The sequence below is a fragment of the Bos javanicus genome, chromosome 20, assembly GCF_032452875.1.
Source record: "Bos javanicus breed banteng chromosome 20, ARS-OSU_banteng_1.0, whole genome shotgun sequence".
Classification (NCBI taxonomy): Eukaryota; Metazoa; Chordata; class Mammalia; order Artiodactyla; family Bovidae; genus Bos; species Bos javanicus.
Window position 1 is genome coordinate 10,131,020 of NC_083887.1, and position 16,934 is coordinate 10,147,953.

At 43.8% G+C, this 16,934-nt stretch overlaps 1 protein-coding gene across 4 annotated transcripts in view; it reads right to left on the reverse strand.

Annotated features, from left to right (window-relative positions):
* OCLN (occludin) overlaps nt 1-15,739 on the reverse strand; it is a 47,020-nt gene extending 31,281 nt beyond the window's left edge. The window contains exons 1-4 of one of the 4 annotated variants that reach the window (XM_061393334.1): nt 15,535-15,739; nt 8,151-8,266; nt 4,213-4,891; nt 947-1,108 (exon numbers count right to left, since the gene is read on the reverse strand). In XM_061393334.1, coding sequence (XP_061249318.1) covers nt 947-1,108; nt 4,213-4,891; nt 8,151-8,200 — 891 coding nt within the window. In that variant the 5' untranslated portion in view covers nt 8,201-8,266; nt 15,535-15,739. Of the gene's footprint in view, nt 1-946; nt 1,109-4,212; nt 4,892-8,150; nt 8,267-8,578; nt 8,810-15,301; nt 15,425-15,534 lie in introns of those variants that run through there. The other 3 variants (XM_061393336.1, XM_061393335.1, XM_061393337.1) reach the window with 3 other exon arrangements.
* Nucleotides 15,740-16,934: the final 1,195 nt, after the last annotated feature.

Genomic DNA, 16,934 nt, shown 5'->3' on the forward strand with positions numbered 1-16,934 from the left:
TGTATCCCAGGGTCGAGTCAGAGGGGTTGCCGAGGTGGTTTGCCCACCGCTTAGGTGGTGCTGTGTGCAGGGGCCTGTGCAATACCAGGCTATTGCTCCTGACCCTCTGCTTTTGCTCCAGGCTCCTCAAAAATAGCAGTTGGGTTTTTTGGTTTCTTTGTGTCCATTGTCCAGAATCTGCCCCAACTGTGCATGCATGCAGTTATTTTTAGTCCCAGATAATTCCTATTTTGTTGCTCCAGGAGAGATGTGTCTAGGTGCAAGCACTGCAGCAAAGGGCCCTAAGTCCCAGTTTATCTCATCAGTAACATGCATTTGGGAGGTATTTTTGGTAAGAGAGACTTTCTACACTTTCACATCATTTAGGAAGCCACCTACTGGTAGCATTAACAGTATATGCCAAAAAAAAAAAACAGAACCTGCCGTAATCTCTGCCTTCACTAAAGTATTTCATATATCTATGTTAGTGCTTGTGAGTCACCAGGCTGTTCTCCATGTAAAAGGTTTAAAGATTTCCCACCTGCCACCACCCTAAAAACACCCTTGCGGATCTTGACCAAAGACCCTGCTTCCCTCCAAAACGATTAGCAAGAAAATAAAAGCGAAGGGGAGAGGAGTTGTTTTCGTTCTTCAAAGCCACGTACGTTTTTTTGTCCCTCGTGATTCCTTAAAAGCCATTTCTGCTCAGGGCCTAGATCCACTTCTTAGAAACAGAAATCTGGCTTTTTACCTCGGAGTAAATCCATGTCCACTCACCCCACTTTATTAATGTTCAAAGTAAAACCTGAGGCCTCCACTTTTGCAATATACAAAGACAATAATTCTAAGAATAAAGTTTCACAAAGCACACTAGATCAAATTTAAAGGCAGATCTGGGGTGTTTATAGGGAAAAAAACACAAAACAAAGCAAAACTGGATGTTTACTGACTTTCATAAAACACTTACCCACTCTTCAACATTGGGAGGCTGCTCATCATAAATACGTTCCTTGTCCCACAGAATATTTGACTTGTCATAGCGGTTCATCTTTCTTCGAGTTTTCACAGCAAAGAAAATCATTAGAGCAAAAGCCACAATAACCATGAACCCCAGTACAATGGCAATGGCCTAAAAAGAGATTAAAGATATTGAGATATTTAGCTTTTAATTGTTTACTTTACTCCAATCCAACTCTACAAATACCTAAGGCCCTACTAACTAGCTTAACTGCTCTAAAACTGATACAAATGGTTACATTGTAAGACTGCAAAACCTAGCCCAAGCCACATGGGTTAAGGCTAGCAAAACACACAAAGACACACATACACACAGAGACATACACACACCTCAACCATGAGTCAATCCTTGGAATAATGATCCCTGTTTTAGAATTATGGAAAACTAGTTCTAAAGTCTGAGAACTAGGGGCCATATTTTCATAGAGGATAACAGCCAATAAATTAACTCAATCCCTGGCATACTTCTAAAGGGTTTTGAAAAATGTTATTCACAGAAGTTGTTTCAAATATCCAATCATGCTTACATAGTCTTGTTCATAACACATGCTTGGCTCAACTTTTTACACTGAATGTAACCTTCAGTCCAAAGAGAATCTGCCTTACCATAAATAATGCAGACATAATCTAACCAAGCTATAAATTAAAGAAAATGGGCTGATAATTCATTTAGTCTGTTAGTTTTCTCTGTTTTGGGTGTCTTTTGTGTACTTACTAGAAGGACCTGTGACAAGGAAACCCTACCTCTGACAGTTCTAGTGTCTGACAGGTATGTTACATGGTATACTGGCCTGGAGGCACTTAGAGTTGAACAGGTACCAGAACTCTGGTCTGAATGTCTGCTAAGAGGAAGCTCTCTCTGTAGCTGGTCTAACAGTCATAACCTTTTTCAAAGAATAGAGGTTTCAGGTAGTCAGAGAACTAAGAAGGATGACAGTATGGTAAGACCCTCAGGCCTATTTACCAAATGTCAACAACAAATACTCTGAAACCTACATTTCAGTCTTCAAAATAATGGTAGCCATTGGAGAAGGTCTAGCCCCGAGAAGTGACTCATTCAGGTAAAGAACGAAAACTCCTGGGTCAGTGTAAGGAGAAAACAAAGCAAAAAAGGTTAGTAACTTAGAAACACTTTAATTAGAATGACGCATGGTTATAGAAGGCAGGCTTTACAACCGCACCTGTACATTTGAATCACCTAACAGCTTTTTGAAATACTGACTTAAACAACGAAAGTTAGCAAACAGTTTTAAAAGAAAGTAAAGAAGACCCAAGTAAATGGAAAGACACCCTATGTTCATGAAGCAGGAGACATTATAAAGATGACAATTCTTCTCCCAGCTAAGATTTTGAAGAATTGCGTTGATCTACAAATTCAAAGCAATCTTTCCAAATCCTAGCTGGCTTTTTTTTGCAGAAATGGGCAGGGTGATCCTAAAACACATATGAAAATACAAGAGACCTAGAATCTAAACCACAAAATCATGAAAAATAAGGACAAATTTGGAGGACCACCACTTCAAAATTGATGACAAAGCTGTAGCAATCAAGGAGTATGGTACTGACTTAAGAACAGAAACACAGGTTAATGGAAACAAGTTGAGAGTCTAGAAATAAATCATCACATTTATGGTCAATTCATTTTTGACAAAGGCATGAAAATAACTCAATGGAGAGTTATTTCAATAAATAATACTAAGACAACTGGATATCCACATGCAAGAAATGCTGGACCCCTCCCTTACGATGTGACCCACGTTAACTCAAATTATAAAACTCTTGGAAGAAAACATCACAGTAAATCTTTGTGACCTTGAATTAGGCAAAGTGTTTTTAGACAACACCAAAAGCGCAAGCAACAAAGAAAAATCAGATCTCATCGAAATGAAAACCTTTTGTGCAAAGAGCATCATCTAGATGTAAAATGGAGAGAAAAACTTATAAGGGACTTGTAACCAAATAAAATTTCTCACAACTCAATAATGAAAATCCAAATACCCCCACTAAAAAACAAAGATTCTGAATTACCATTTCTCCAAAGAAGATATACTAATGGCCAATAAGCCCAAGAAAATATCATTAGCTATCAAGGAAATGCAAATCAAAACCAGTATCACTTCACACTCATTGGCATCAGTTCAGCTCAGCTGCTCAGTCGTGTCTCTTTGTAACCCCATGGACTGCAGCACGCCAGGCTTCCCTGTCCATCACCAACTCCCAGCTCAAACTCATGTCCATCAAGTCGGTGATGCCATCCAACCATCTCATCCTCTGTTGGCCCCTTCTCCTCCTGCCTTCAATCTTTCTCAGCATCAGGGTCTCTTCCAATGAGTTAGTTCTTCGCATCAGTGCCCAAAGGACTAACTCATTGGAAAAGACCCTGACGCTGGGAGGGTTAGCATGGTTAGAATCAAACAGAAAAACAATGCTGCTGAGGCTGTGGAGAAATTGGAATCTTCATACATTTCTGGTAAATGTGTAATCATGCAACCTCTTTGGAGAAGAATGTGATAGTTTCTCAAAAGTTTAAATGAAGAGTTTCCATAAGACCCATCAATTCTGCCCCTAAGTATATACTAAACTCAAGTCACATAAAAACAGGTTTCACACAAAAGTTCAGAGCATTATTCATAACAGCCGAAATACAGCCAAATGCCTATCAGCCAACAATAAAGAAAATGTGGTATATGCACACAATGGAATAGCATTCAGCAATAAAAAGGAATGAAGCACTGGTATATACTATATATGGATGAACATTAGAACATTATTGCTGAGTGAAAGAAGCCAGTCATAAAGAAAACACATACTGTATGATTCTGCTTATATGAAATATCCAGAAGAGGCCAATCTCTAGAAGAGGACTAGTGGTTTCTGGATCTGGGGACAGTTAGGGAAATGAGGAGTACCTGCTCATGAGGATGGGGTCTCTTTCTAGGGCCGGGAAAGTGTTCTAAGATGAACTGTGGTGACAGTTGCACAACTCTGTGAATATACTAGAAACAAATGAACTGTACTTTAAGTGGAAGAATTAGATGGTATGTGAATTATACCTTAAAGGACACACAGCCCTTCTCTCAGATTCTGATTTAAACAGCAGTGGGGCCATGGCATCACTACTTTTTTAAACATTCCCAAGTGAATCTATTAAGCATCCCAAGATGAGAACCTCTGACCCAAGGAAAGAGGGGAGGAAAAAAACAAAACTACTCCTACCTCCTGGGGATCCACCACACAGTAGTGATATAAATATTGATCCACGTAGAGTCCAGTAGCTGCAGGTGTATAAAACTGGTTGCAGAGGGCATATATCTGTGAACTGTAGAGAGACCCAGAGGCCTGGGCAGTTGGATTGACTCCCATTATATAGACAATTGTGGCAATAAACATCATAACGCCCAGGACAGCGGTCACTATTATCACAGTCAAATAATACCTTCTTGTTCTAGATATGCCTGACCTTACAACGCTGGTAACAAATATCACCAATGCAGCAATGAAACAAAAGGCAGCCATGGCCAGCAGGAATCCCTTTGCCGCTCTGGGATCTGTATAGCCTGTTCCATAGCCATAACCGTAGCCATAGCCAAAGCCATAGCCACTTCCGTAGCTACCAAAGGCACTTCCTGCATAAGGGTAGTTAACACCAGCTCCCATTAAGGTTCCATAGCCTCTGTCCCAGGCAAGAGTGGAGGCAACACAGGCAAAAATGGCGATGCACATCACGATAACAAGCATAGACAGGATCCGAATTACTCCAGGAGGAGAGGTCCATTTGTAGAAGTGGAGAATTTCATCTTCCGGGTAGAAGGAATATGCTGGCTGAGAGAGCATTGGTCGAACGTGCATCTCTCCACTATATATGTCATTGCTTGGTGTGTAGTGATTAGGTTTGCTGAAATGCACACAAAAACAATTTTAAGTTAGCACTTTTTTAGCGGTAAGCAGAAAGAACATATAAAAGTACCTGGAATAATTTAAACAAACCGTTGGCAAAGGAAACTATTATTTGTACTGTCCCACTGCAGTGGGGCAATTTGTGTCTCCCCGCCCTTCCCAAATCAAGTATCAAAATCCTAACACTCAATGTAATGGTATTAGAAGGTGGGGTCTTTGGGAAGTAATTAGGTCATGAGGGTGGAGCTCTCATGAATGGGATTAGCGCCCTTATAAAAAGGGCCCTAGAGAGCCTGCTCACCCCTTCTACAATGTAAGGATTCAAGAAGTTGGCAGTCTGCAATCTGGAAGAGGGCCTCCACCAGCACCTGCCTTTGGACTTCCAGCCGCTGAACTGTGAGAATAAATTTCTGATGCCACCCAGTCTATGATACTCTACTACAGATATCCCCAGCAGACTCAGACACCCACTGAACAGTAAAGGTATCTGTGCAGACACATCAGCATCACCTGGAGGGTTTGCTGGCCCTCATCCCCAGAATTGCTTAGTCTGCAGGTCTGGAGTAGAAGTTTCCAGATGCTGCTGATGCTACATTGTGAATGACTGCTTAGTTTCTATGGAGCAGAGGTTCTCAAGTTCTACACTTGAGAATCACCCAGGGAATGTGTAAAATCCCCAGACAGAGAACTCCAGACCAGTTAAATCATAATCGCTGGGGATGGGACCTAGGCAGTTGAGAACAATGGCATCAATCCTTTCCCTTTGTGGATGGAGGCCAGTTCCTTTAGACGTGACACCTGCACTGGCCCACACTGGTCAGTTTCTGGCTGCCTAGCTCTCTTCCTTAAGAAAGCATATTTATTCCCTTATTCATTTTAGCAGCTATTTACTGGAGCCGCCAGGCCGACACATCTTGGGCTCTGTGCCAGGCACTGCAAACAAAACAACAGACAGGAAAGCCTCAGTCCAGGCCCCTCACAGAGTGCTCCTCACCGAGTTTAATGTCTTACTGCCCTGCCCCTCATTGGCAGGGCAGTAAGACATTAAACAAATTACTACGTGAGCTGCTGCCAGTTAAGGCAAGACCTACAAAGTAGATGAAACGTTAATGAGGGCTCATTAAGATGATGGCTAATGAGATCTTGAATCTTTTTTTATGAAAATACCCTGCGAACTCCAGTAATTTAACCATAAACACACAGCAGCCTGTAACAGACACACTAACGTGTGGACAACTGAATCTAAAAACTGTGGGCCCTGGGGAGATAAATTCAATTCCTAAAATGACTAAAGCCCCTTTTGTTTTTGCCCTTATTTCCACAAACCATCTTCCACATGCCAAAGGAGATAGCTTCCTACTGGAGGCTTCTCACCATGAGAATTAGATGAATTACTTGAGTATATGAGAATGAAAAGGAAATGGAGAAACTGGAGAACGCTGAAAATGTGAAGAAAATTCTGTACCACATTCTACTTGGGTATTCGGGTTGTGTCCATTTAGGGCTGTCACGAACAGCATAGCTCTAACACAATCTCCTACTTAAATCCTGGTACACAAAGCCACTTTTTTTAGGGTATATACCCAGGAGCAGAATTTCTGGATCAAACTTTTAAAATTTTCAGCTCTACTAGACAATGTCAAACTGTTTTCCAAAAATGATTGTATCACTTATAATTCCATTAACTGTGTAATGTTCACAGAAACATTGCTTATGATAATCTCAAATTGGAAACAGTCTGAACATCTACCCAGAGTGCCATGGAGGACTGTGGTAGAGCCTCACGATAGGATGCTACAGAGCTGTGCTAATATGGCAGCCACTAGCCCAACAGACAGATGGGACACTTGAAATGTGGCTGGTCCAGACTGAGACGGGCTGTGAAGGGCAAAACACACAGTGCTCGTCCTGTGAAGAATCTGACACCGGCAAGAGAAAACCCCAGTATCGACTACGTACTTCAGGTGACGTGTCAGTAGAGGTTCATCAGCTGGAACAAACACACCGCTCTGGTGGGAAATATTAATAGTGGGGGAGGCTGTGCATGTGTAGGGGCAGGGAAATCTCTATGTCTTCCTCTCAGTTTTGCTGTGAACCCAGAACTGCTCCAAAAAATAAAGATTATGAGGACATGGAAAACATACCAAGTGAAAGAATTCAGTCACAAAAGACCAAACATTGTAAGATTCCGTTTATATGACATGTCCAGAATGGACACATCCAGAAACAAAGTGGGCTTGGTGGTTGCCTAGTCCTGGGGGGAACCAGAGAGTGCTACTGGACAGAGGGCTTTCTTTGGGAAGGGGATGATGAAAACGTGCTAAAACCGACTGTGGTGAAGGGATACACTAAAACCAATGGACCGCCCGTTCTAAATGGGTGAACCGTACAGTGGGTGAATTCTCTCTCAATAAACATGCTATTTGAAAACCTGACTACTGCCAACAGTCATCTAAACAAGGCACTGAGGACGTCCCTGGTGGCTCAGTGGTGCAGAATCCACCTGCCAATGCAGGAGCCATGGGTAAAAATCCCTGATCTGGGAGGACGCCACATGGCAGGCGGCAACTAAGCCTACGCACCACGACTGCTGCGCCGGCGCTCTAGAGCCCGGAGCCCCAACTCCTGAGCCCACGTGCCTCAACTACTGAAACCCGCACACCCTAGAGCCCGCGCCCCGCAACAAGAGGAACCCCCACAATGAGAAGCCTGCTCGCCACCAGCAGAGAACAGCCCCTGCTTGCTGCAACCAGAGAAAAGCCCTCTCAGCAGTGAAGACCCAGCACAGACAAAAACAAACAAACAAGGCATTACTATGGAAGCTTCATACCATTTTTTAAAAACAAATATACACACAAATATAAGCTCAGACTATACTGTAGCAACAATGAAAAAACAAGTGACAATGGCTCCCACTGCAGAAAAAAACTGTCATCTTGGAAGTTGAAGGTAAGAGGGGAGCTCACTCTTCACTGAATACCCTTTGGTTCAATTTGATTTTACAAATCCACGTCATTTTATTTTTAAAGCAAACACGTAACAGATGAAAGTTTCAACTACACACTTTTTTTTAACATGTAATAGACTTTTAAAAAAGAAAAAGGAGGAACTCCCTGGCTGTTCAGCAGTTAGGACTGTGCTCTCACTTCCTGCCAAGGGCCCGAGTTCAATTCCTGGTTGGGAAACTATTAATAAAATCTCACAAGCAAGGCCTTAAAAAAAAAAAAAAGAAAAGAAAGAATTACATATTTACTTACAATTCATCAGGTCTATAAGGAGGTGGACTTTCAAAAGGCCTGGATGACATGGCTGGTGTCAGTGGTCACTTGATCTTCAGGATGAGCACTGCCGGAGCCTCCTGAGATCAGCCAATCTAAGCAACACAAGTAGGGTAATGACGTTACTACTGAGCTCGGTTTCCTTGCATCACTAAGAAAACGAATAACAGCAATCTCAAATGATGTCTCACTCCATGGTTATTTCTCTTGTCCTTCCCACTGTCATTTTTGCACATTAGACCATGAATTCTTTGAGCATAAGAAATCACTAGGGTAGGAATCATTCGGGCTTCCCTGGTGGCTCAGTGGTAAAGAATCCACCTGCCAACGCAAGAGACACAGGTTTGATCCCCGGGTCAGGAAGATTCCCTAGACAAGGACATGGCAGCCCACTCCAGCATTCTTACCTGGGAAATTCCATGGACAGAGGAGCCTGGTAGACTACAGTCCATGGGGTCACAAAGAGTCAGACACAACTTAGCAACTGAACAACATCCTCAAGGAATCATCTGGCCTGGTAGTCCTCAGAGCACCTAACGTTATGCTCTGCACATCACTGGCATACGAATATAGCTTAAACTTGAAATTATAAGTTCCAGCAATGAAAATTTCACAAAGCTGTTGATAGTAATAGGTAAAAATGGTGTTTTAAAAAAACAGTCATTGAAGAACACAAAGATGTATAAACATAAATTTCTTAAAAGACATTTATTCTATCTCATTACTTTTCAAAGTTCATAGAAAATGAGAATGCATATGAAAATGCAAATACAGTTGTGTCTAGCATATTCTAGCCCTTCAATGTTAACTAAAGCATAGTCTGGTTTAAAAGGATGCTTCTTCTGTCATTTAAAAGGGTTACAAAAGCATCTAAGAATCTAGGATTGTGGACATTTTCTGCTTATCTCCTTTTCCTAGTCTTCAAAATGGAATATAATTTTCAAAAAAGAAAAAACATCAAACGTACACCGTATGAGAGTCCTGTTCACTAAGAGAAAAGCAGAATAATTTTGTTCTAAAAATCCCTCAAAGCAAAAATTCCTGAACAACTGAGAGGCAATTTCACCTAATCAACAAGGATTTATTAAGTACCTACACAGCACCACAGGCGTGTGGAAGTTAAATATGAGACCAAGTTCTCCTGAAGGTAACGCACCAAGAAAACAGCAACTGCAACAGGCGTTATTTAGGACTATGTGACTAAGAGCAGTTTGGAGATAACAGGGAAGACTTAGCAAGAAAGAATCAGAGGCCTGGGGGCGGACGGGAGGAAGGGCATGAACAAGATCTATAACCTGAGTAAAGTCTTTAATATTTTTTCTTTTTCAAACAAAAGGGTTGTGTAATCATATGTTACACTGTTAAGAATAGTAAATCAATTCAAACTCTTTAAACTTTGCTCTTTAAAATCAACAGCAAGTATCCTCCACACCCTTAAGAACAGTCAATCACAAATTTCTCAATAAAATATTGTCCAAATGTATTTCGGTAAAACCTCAAAGAAGAAGTATATTAAATGTTAGTAACACCAACATGATTAGCATAATTTTCCAAACACAGTGAGAGAAGACAACTTCTTCACATTCTTTTATTTCTAAAAACTGCTTTATTGAAGTATAACATAAAGAAAAATACACAAATCATAAGTGTATATGGCTCTGTAACTAGCACCCAAACACACACACACAGACAAGCAATATACCCAAAAAGTTACAGTGCTATGAAAGAGAAAAAGTCCAGATTTACTGTCTTCCTAATTGATGCTTAGAAAAAGAACTAAGGAAAACTGAATTTAAATACTATTAAATATGGCACCCTATTTCTGAAGCTGAACATCAAACTAACACACTGACCTTAGAGGAATCTTACCTCTTCTATAGCTAGGTACCCCTCATTCAAGATTATGCCAAAAATTCCAGGCTCAATGGTAGCTTCTGAAAATTCTAAATCCAGACTCAGGCTACAGTTTTAAGCTTCACCAAAAATCCAGACAATTTTGCTTTCCAAACCATTGCCTGGATTCAGAGCTTAGCTGTCATGTCTCCCCTAAGAACGAAGATTTCAAATTGTGAAGTGAATACTTTCAGAAAGTTCATTAAGAACAAGTCATGGCACATTAACTTCATTTTCTTTTTTGAGAAGGTTACCAGACTGGCAGATGAGGGGAATGCAGAGAGAATCCTGAGACTCTTGGACACATCCACTGGTACAGAGGGTAGGTGGGCAGATTTCTACTGGGCTGAATAATGGAGCCTAATTAGGATGAATGAATGCACCACTTCTGTCCACCTGGAGGGAGGTCTCTAGTCATGACCGCAGACAACATGGACAAGTGTATCCAAATTTGCAGTTGACAAGACACTGGAAAGGATAAGTAACTCATTGGCTACAAGTACATCAACATTGATCAAGGTCTCAGCAAGGCTGGAATGATGGACTAAAACAAACCAAGTGGTTTCAAAAAGCTCACAATCTGAGGGGACAAATCCTTCTTCTCTTCTGTGAGCATCGCTAACTTCCTGAGTCAAAGAGGGAGATAATCCTCTTTGGGATGGGGTAGTAGATAAGATAATGTATTAAAGAAGATGAGCAAAAGCATTTTCAGCAAGATGATTATGCTGAAAGTGAGAAATTTTAAGTGTTTAGGCACTTACGTGTACTATATTCATTTTCAAATATTGGTGGCAGGAATAAGTCATTTTAAAAATATAAAACTCAATTAAAAAAAATAGTATGAGGACTAGATAAGGGAAATCTGGCTTAGTAACTATTCATTTTTAAAAGTGCATTTCCTTGGGTCTTCCCTGGCAGTCTGGGCTTCCCTGGTGGCTCAGATGGTAAAGAATCTGCCTACAATGTCCATAGGGTCACAAAGAGTGGACACAACTGAGCCACTTTCACTTTCACTTTTTTCCCTGGCAGTCCAGTGGTTAGGACTCTGTACGCCCAAAGCAGAGGGCTGCTGGGGTTAGATCTCTGGTCAGGGAACTAGATCCCACATGCAGCAACTAGGACTCGGTGCAGGAAACAAGTACATTTCCTTGATCAGAATTTCAACAAAGCTAACAAGTTATTCCAATCTCAGGCATTATTTACAGAGTTAGTGCTTAGATCTACATATGATACAGCTATTAAAAAGAAACAAACCCCTGCAGAACCCTGAAATTTGAACATCATGTTCCAACTGGGTACCTCTTCAGGAGGTAGACTAGGATTGTTAAAGATCTAGAAAAACCATGTTTTAAGACAAATGACTGGAAAAACAGGAAATGTTTGGCCTGGAGCACTCAACATTAGGAACCACTATGGCAGCCTTCAAAGAGCTGAAGAGCTGTCTTTGTAGCCCTAGAAAGAGTTCCTTAAGAAAAAAAAAAAAAAAAACCTCCAGAGGGTCAGATTTCATTTCAATGTTAGGAAGTTTCTCCACACACCCTCCCAAAACAACAAATAACAATTTGACCTCATGCTGTTTCTGCAAAGCTTGTTTGGTATTTGGCGAGGTGGAGAGGCAGGACATTGGACTGCAGGGCTGACTTCTAAGGGCTCTTGCAAGGCAGCCTATGACCAAGTTCTAGGGCCATGACAATAGGAAAAAGGTCCAAGAATGTTGCCCACTGCCCAGCACAGCAACATTAACAGTATCTGGACAATAAGTGTATGCTGAGTGAAGGAAAAAGTAAAATGAGAAGTGAAAGGCCATAGGCTCTGGCAAACAGCTGAACTGGATGGAGTCAGGGCCAATTTGGAGTTGACCCTTACTGAGTATGTTAAACTTAAAGCCAGCTGATGATAAAAAAAATAAAAAGTTCTCTCTTTTAAAATGTTTACTGGCCAAAATAATCTCAGTAGATTACTGAGCTAAGATAAAAAGACCTGAAAATGCTGTGCTTCAAAATTATTATTTAAAGCAAACTGTCAATAAGTAAAAATAAATAAACATTGTATTTAAGGGCAGTCTGTTCCTTTTCGATCACGTTCCTTTCATGAATCTGCGTCTAAGGTGTTTTTAAACTTGATATTAAATGATTCTATTTAGGTTATAGGCATATCATTAGTAAAGGATCTAAAATTTTGAAATTAGACAGATTTTGAAATAGACTAGCTCTGTGTCAGAAACCACATTTTAAATAAGCTCTCTAGATGATTTTTTAACCACACCATACATTTTGAAAATCACTCCCTAGAATAAAGATGTCAACTCAAGGAGGGCCTTGATCTTGAGGGTTTCCTGTTTAGAACACCCAAATCTCTACATAGCAGGCATTTCCCCATCAGTTCTCAGCTCAAATTTCACCTCCTCAGAGATGTCCTCCCAGTATCTCACCCCATCCACCAATTTATTTTCAGAGCAAATTTCCCCTTTAATTATTTTTTAAAACTACAATCTTCTCCAGTCCAAAAGGAATACCACCTTCCCAAGCACTTAAATGTCTGTCTTGATCTTCACTCTTATTCCTGATCCTTAGATCTAGTCCCTGGTACAGAGATGTGCAATCAATATTTGATTTAGAAAACAATAGCCCGTATTAGAGTTGGGATTTCAATCCAGCAGTGAATGCCTTGAAGTTCTTCACATAACTAACACCCAAGAAATAGAATCCTTCAAGTTCCACAAAAGTAGTTAAGTGCTTACAGTGTGAGGGAAAGGGAGAAAAAACTGTACAGGCATCACCCGGGGAATTGGTAGAAAAGCAGAATTCCAGGCTCCACTTTTGACCTATGAATCAGAATCTGTATTTTCAGAAGATCCTCAATGTGATTCTCACCACATTCAAGACTGGAAAGCACGAAATTACAGAACAGCTGCAACCTGGGGACAAATTTTTTACAAAGGTGTGACCACCGTCTTTTTACTCCATTAGTTCTATAAATAGTAATACGGATGAAAAAATCCAATAAATATTCTAATCACGTAAGCCTTGAAATGCAGCTAAAGAAAACTTTCTTCTGGGAGGTCTCTCCTTGGGAAGGTGAAGGACATTGGATCAGTTACTTTATGTGGCTGAAAGCAATCTTCCATCATTTTGAAACATAAGAAATTACAGCATTATCTTTAGAAGAAAACAGAAAGTTTTACTTTTACATCAAGCAAGATGGGGAACACTTATACGAGGCCATAGGGACTAGTCAAAAGTAGAGAATTCCAGAAAAGCTCCCCAAATCTGGTTCTCCACTGGAATATCAAGAACTGTCCCTTTAATAACATACCGTCCCAGAACCTCCCTGGTGGTCCAGTGGCTAACCCTCCCTGGGTTCCATCCCTGGGCAGGGAACTAGATGCCTGCCACAACTAAGACCGAGTGCAGCCAAGTAAATATTTAAATATATATATATATTCACTTTCCCTGGTGCTTACTCAGGACTTCCCTGGTGGCTCAGACGGGAAAGGCGTCTGTCTACAATGAGGGAGACCCGGGTTCGAGCCCTGGTTTGGGAAGATCCCCTGGAGAAGGAAATGGCAATCCACTCTAGTACTATTGCCTGGAAAATCCCATGGACAGAGAAGCCTGGTAGGCTACAGTCTATGGGGTCGCAAAGAGTCGGATACGACTGAGCGACTTAATAAGACCTAGCTTTTAGACATGCTGGGATGATTAAACGACTTAAAGTACAAAAGGCTTTTATCACAGTGCCTTACACACAGGAGGCAATGCTCATCAACTTCCTGAATTTCCTAGAAGTTGTGGAAATATCCCTTTCCTCGCCTTCACACTCTTAACAAAAGAGGCGCCGAGTAACCAAATAAATGCAAAAGGACAAAAAACGACAGTGCTGCTGCTTTGTCTGCGGAGATATCAATTACTGTGGTGCCACCTTTTAAAATGCCTATTTTAAAACACCAAGAAAATATTAAATGTGTACAGTGCAAAAGAAACAGTGCTACACTAGGGAATACATAAAAAGTTTGAGAAATCTACCTCCCTCTGGGAAGAAGTCGTTTTCAATCACAAAAAAAGGGACCAGTCCCTTAATGGGGAAGGGTTTCTCTTTTCCCGGGATCTCAATAATACACCTGTTGTGCGTGAGGGCCACACACTAACCTGGAAGGCTGCCTCCTCCCCGTCCCGGGTCATTTCCCAGGTGGGCAGGTTGCCCGGCCAGCTCCACGATGCCGCCCCTCTCCCCCGACTCTGTCGCTTCACTTGGGACACTAGACAAGGGGCTCGGGGCTGCTCTCCCAACTGCAAGGGGCATCTTGACCCCTCATCCCACCTGCCCGGCACAATTCCTCCAACGTAGGCAACGTGTCGGCGGCGCGCGGAGCCGGCCCTGCCCGGGGTCGCACCCTGGGGCCGGCGGTCTGGCTAGGAGCACGTGCCGGTGTCCAGGAGCACACCGGGCAGTACGCGTCCTAGCTGGGTGAGCAGGGACCGCCCGAGGCAGGTCCACCCACCTGGCGGCGGCCTTTAGGTCAAGGGTGAGAATCCCAAGCATGAGTGGCTTCCCTGGAAATACAGCTTCATTCGAAATTAAATCCCCGCCCCGGCAGCTTAAATCCACGCGGGCTCGTAACAACTCCCCACCAAGGGGGTTGAAAACAGCCGTTCGGCCCACCCCAGGACTCCAGGAATATTGCACGGATTAAACCCTGCCACCCCTTCTCCACCTGGGATACCCAGAGGGGTGAGATGGGGGCGGATAACAACACATTCCTCCCAGAGTCCCAGCCGCCCCGCCCGGGCCAGCAAGCGGCCCCTCTAGTTTCATCCCTCAAGCTCAGGCTCTGTCCTCAGGGACAAGCGTCCCCACCCCGCCCCCCCCCCCCAAAAACCCCACAAAACTGCAGCCTGGAGAGCCAGTCGCAGGATTCTGGCTGGTCACCAATCTCCCGCCGGCCCCTAAGAAAGCGAAAAGTTGCCCACGCCGCCTAGACACTGGTGGTGGCTTGAATTGTTTCAGCGGAAGGAAAAGATGGGCGGCTCCAAGCAGCCCCTCGACCCAGGAGGCAGGCTCCGAGTTGGCCGGGTGCGGCTCTCTTCGCCGCCCCGAGCCTCTCCGGCTGCCGCGAGTCCCAAGCCTGGAGCGAAACCGCCACCGAAACCACCGCGGGGCGTCCTCTCCCTGCGCCTCCCCTACCATACAGTGCACGGAGGAGCCTTGGGGCCCCAGGCCCCGCGCCCAGCTCTCACCTTCTCCCAGCGAACCAAACACGGCGGGAGCCCGGGCGTGCGCTCACCTGGAGGGCGCACCTGCCGCCTTGCAGAGAGCCTGCGCGCAGCCGGGACTCCGCTGGGGACTGAGCCCTCCGCCCCCTCTCTCCCCTCCTCCCCCCGACCCACCCTGCCCGCCTGCCCCCCGGGCATGCGCACCAACCCCCGGCCCGGGTGCGGAAAGTCCGCGGCCGGGCGCCCGGGAGCCCCACCTGCGGCTCCCCGCGAGGGCTACTCGGCGTTCCGGCCAGCTCTCCCCGGAGTCCCGCCGTCTCCGCCTGAAGAAGCAGAAAGGGGGAGGTGGACGCTAGGGAGGAGGAGTGGTATGGCGGCCTCCACCCTCCGTGACCCATTCACCTGAAACTCCGATGGGAGGGGGAAGGGAGCGGTGCAAAAGGAGGCGGGAAGAACCGGCCCTTCTCCGCACACCCTGCGGCGTCCGGCCTTAAAGGAACAGCGCGGCGTTTCGGTCCAAGTGGGCGGGGACGGAGAGCAGAGCGGTGGCGGGGGATAGGGGCTCGGGCTCCCGGCTGGGGGAGAGTGGTGCCGGACCACCCTAGAAAGCTCTCGGAGCTCTTCGGGCAGAACTGCGCAATGTTTGGCGAGTGAAACCTGGAGAGACTGTTCCTCCTAAAGTGTTCTAGGGTGCTCAGCACTTGGGCAAGAAAGGCACGACCTGACACAAAAGTTTCCTGCTTCAAAAATTTGATTAAACTTTTTTTGGAAAGAAGCAGTTAGATGTGGGAGATTTTCACATGTCATGCGTAAATTTAGGAACTGCTTCTAAATCTCTGGATTGCTAAAAAGACTGTCACTCAAGACTGGTTCAGTGAGGTTGGAAGTATTGTAGATACTGGTGATGGTAAATTTGCCATCAAAATTAAGGGTATACTACGATTTACATTATTACCATTTCAGGACCCTCTGCCCCTCCTCCCCACGTTTAACTATGACAGGACCGAGAGTCTGATTTTCAGGGGTTTTAAACGATTTGAATATTCTCTTTGGTTTAAGAGGGTTTTAAAAAAAAAAGAAGCCCTAGTTCTGTGTCTCTGTTCCATTTCTTCTGGGGGCTGTTCCCAAAGGAGTGTTAAATTTAGGAAAACTCAGAGTCTACACTGAACGATGTGTACACTTATCTATATGTTGTATTTCAATTTTTTTTAAATGCACTGCTGAATAGGGCAGTTTCAGTTCTTGCTATTTGAGTTCGTATTAGTTGAGTTCAGTCGCTCAGTCGTGTCCGACTTTTGCGACCCCATAAATCGCAGCACGGCAGTCCGCCCTGTCCATCACCAACTCCCGGAGTTCACTCAGACTCATGTCCATCGAGTCGGTGATGCCATCCAGCCATCTCATCTTCTGTCATCCCCTTCTCCTCCTGCCTCTAATCCCTCCCAGCATCAGGGTCTTTTCCAGAGAGTCAACTCTTTGCATGAGGTAGCCAAAGTATTGAAGTCTCAGCTTCAGCATCAGTCCTTCCAATGAACACCCAGGACTGATCTCCTTTGGGATGGACTGGTTGGATCTCCTTGCAGTCCAAGGGACTCTCAAGAGTCTTCTCCAACACCACAGTTCAAAAGCATCAATTCTTTGGTGCTCAGCCTTCTTC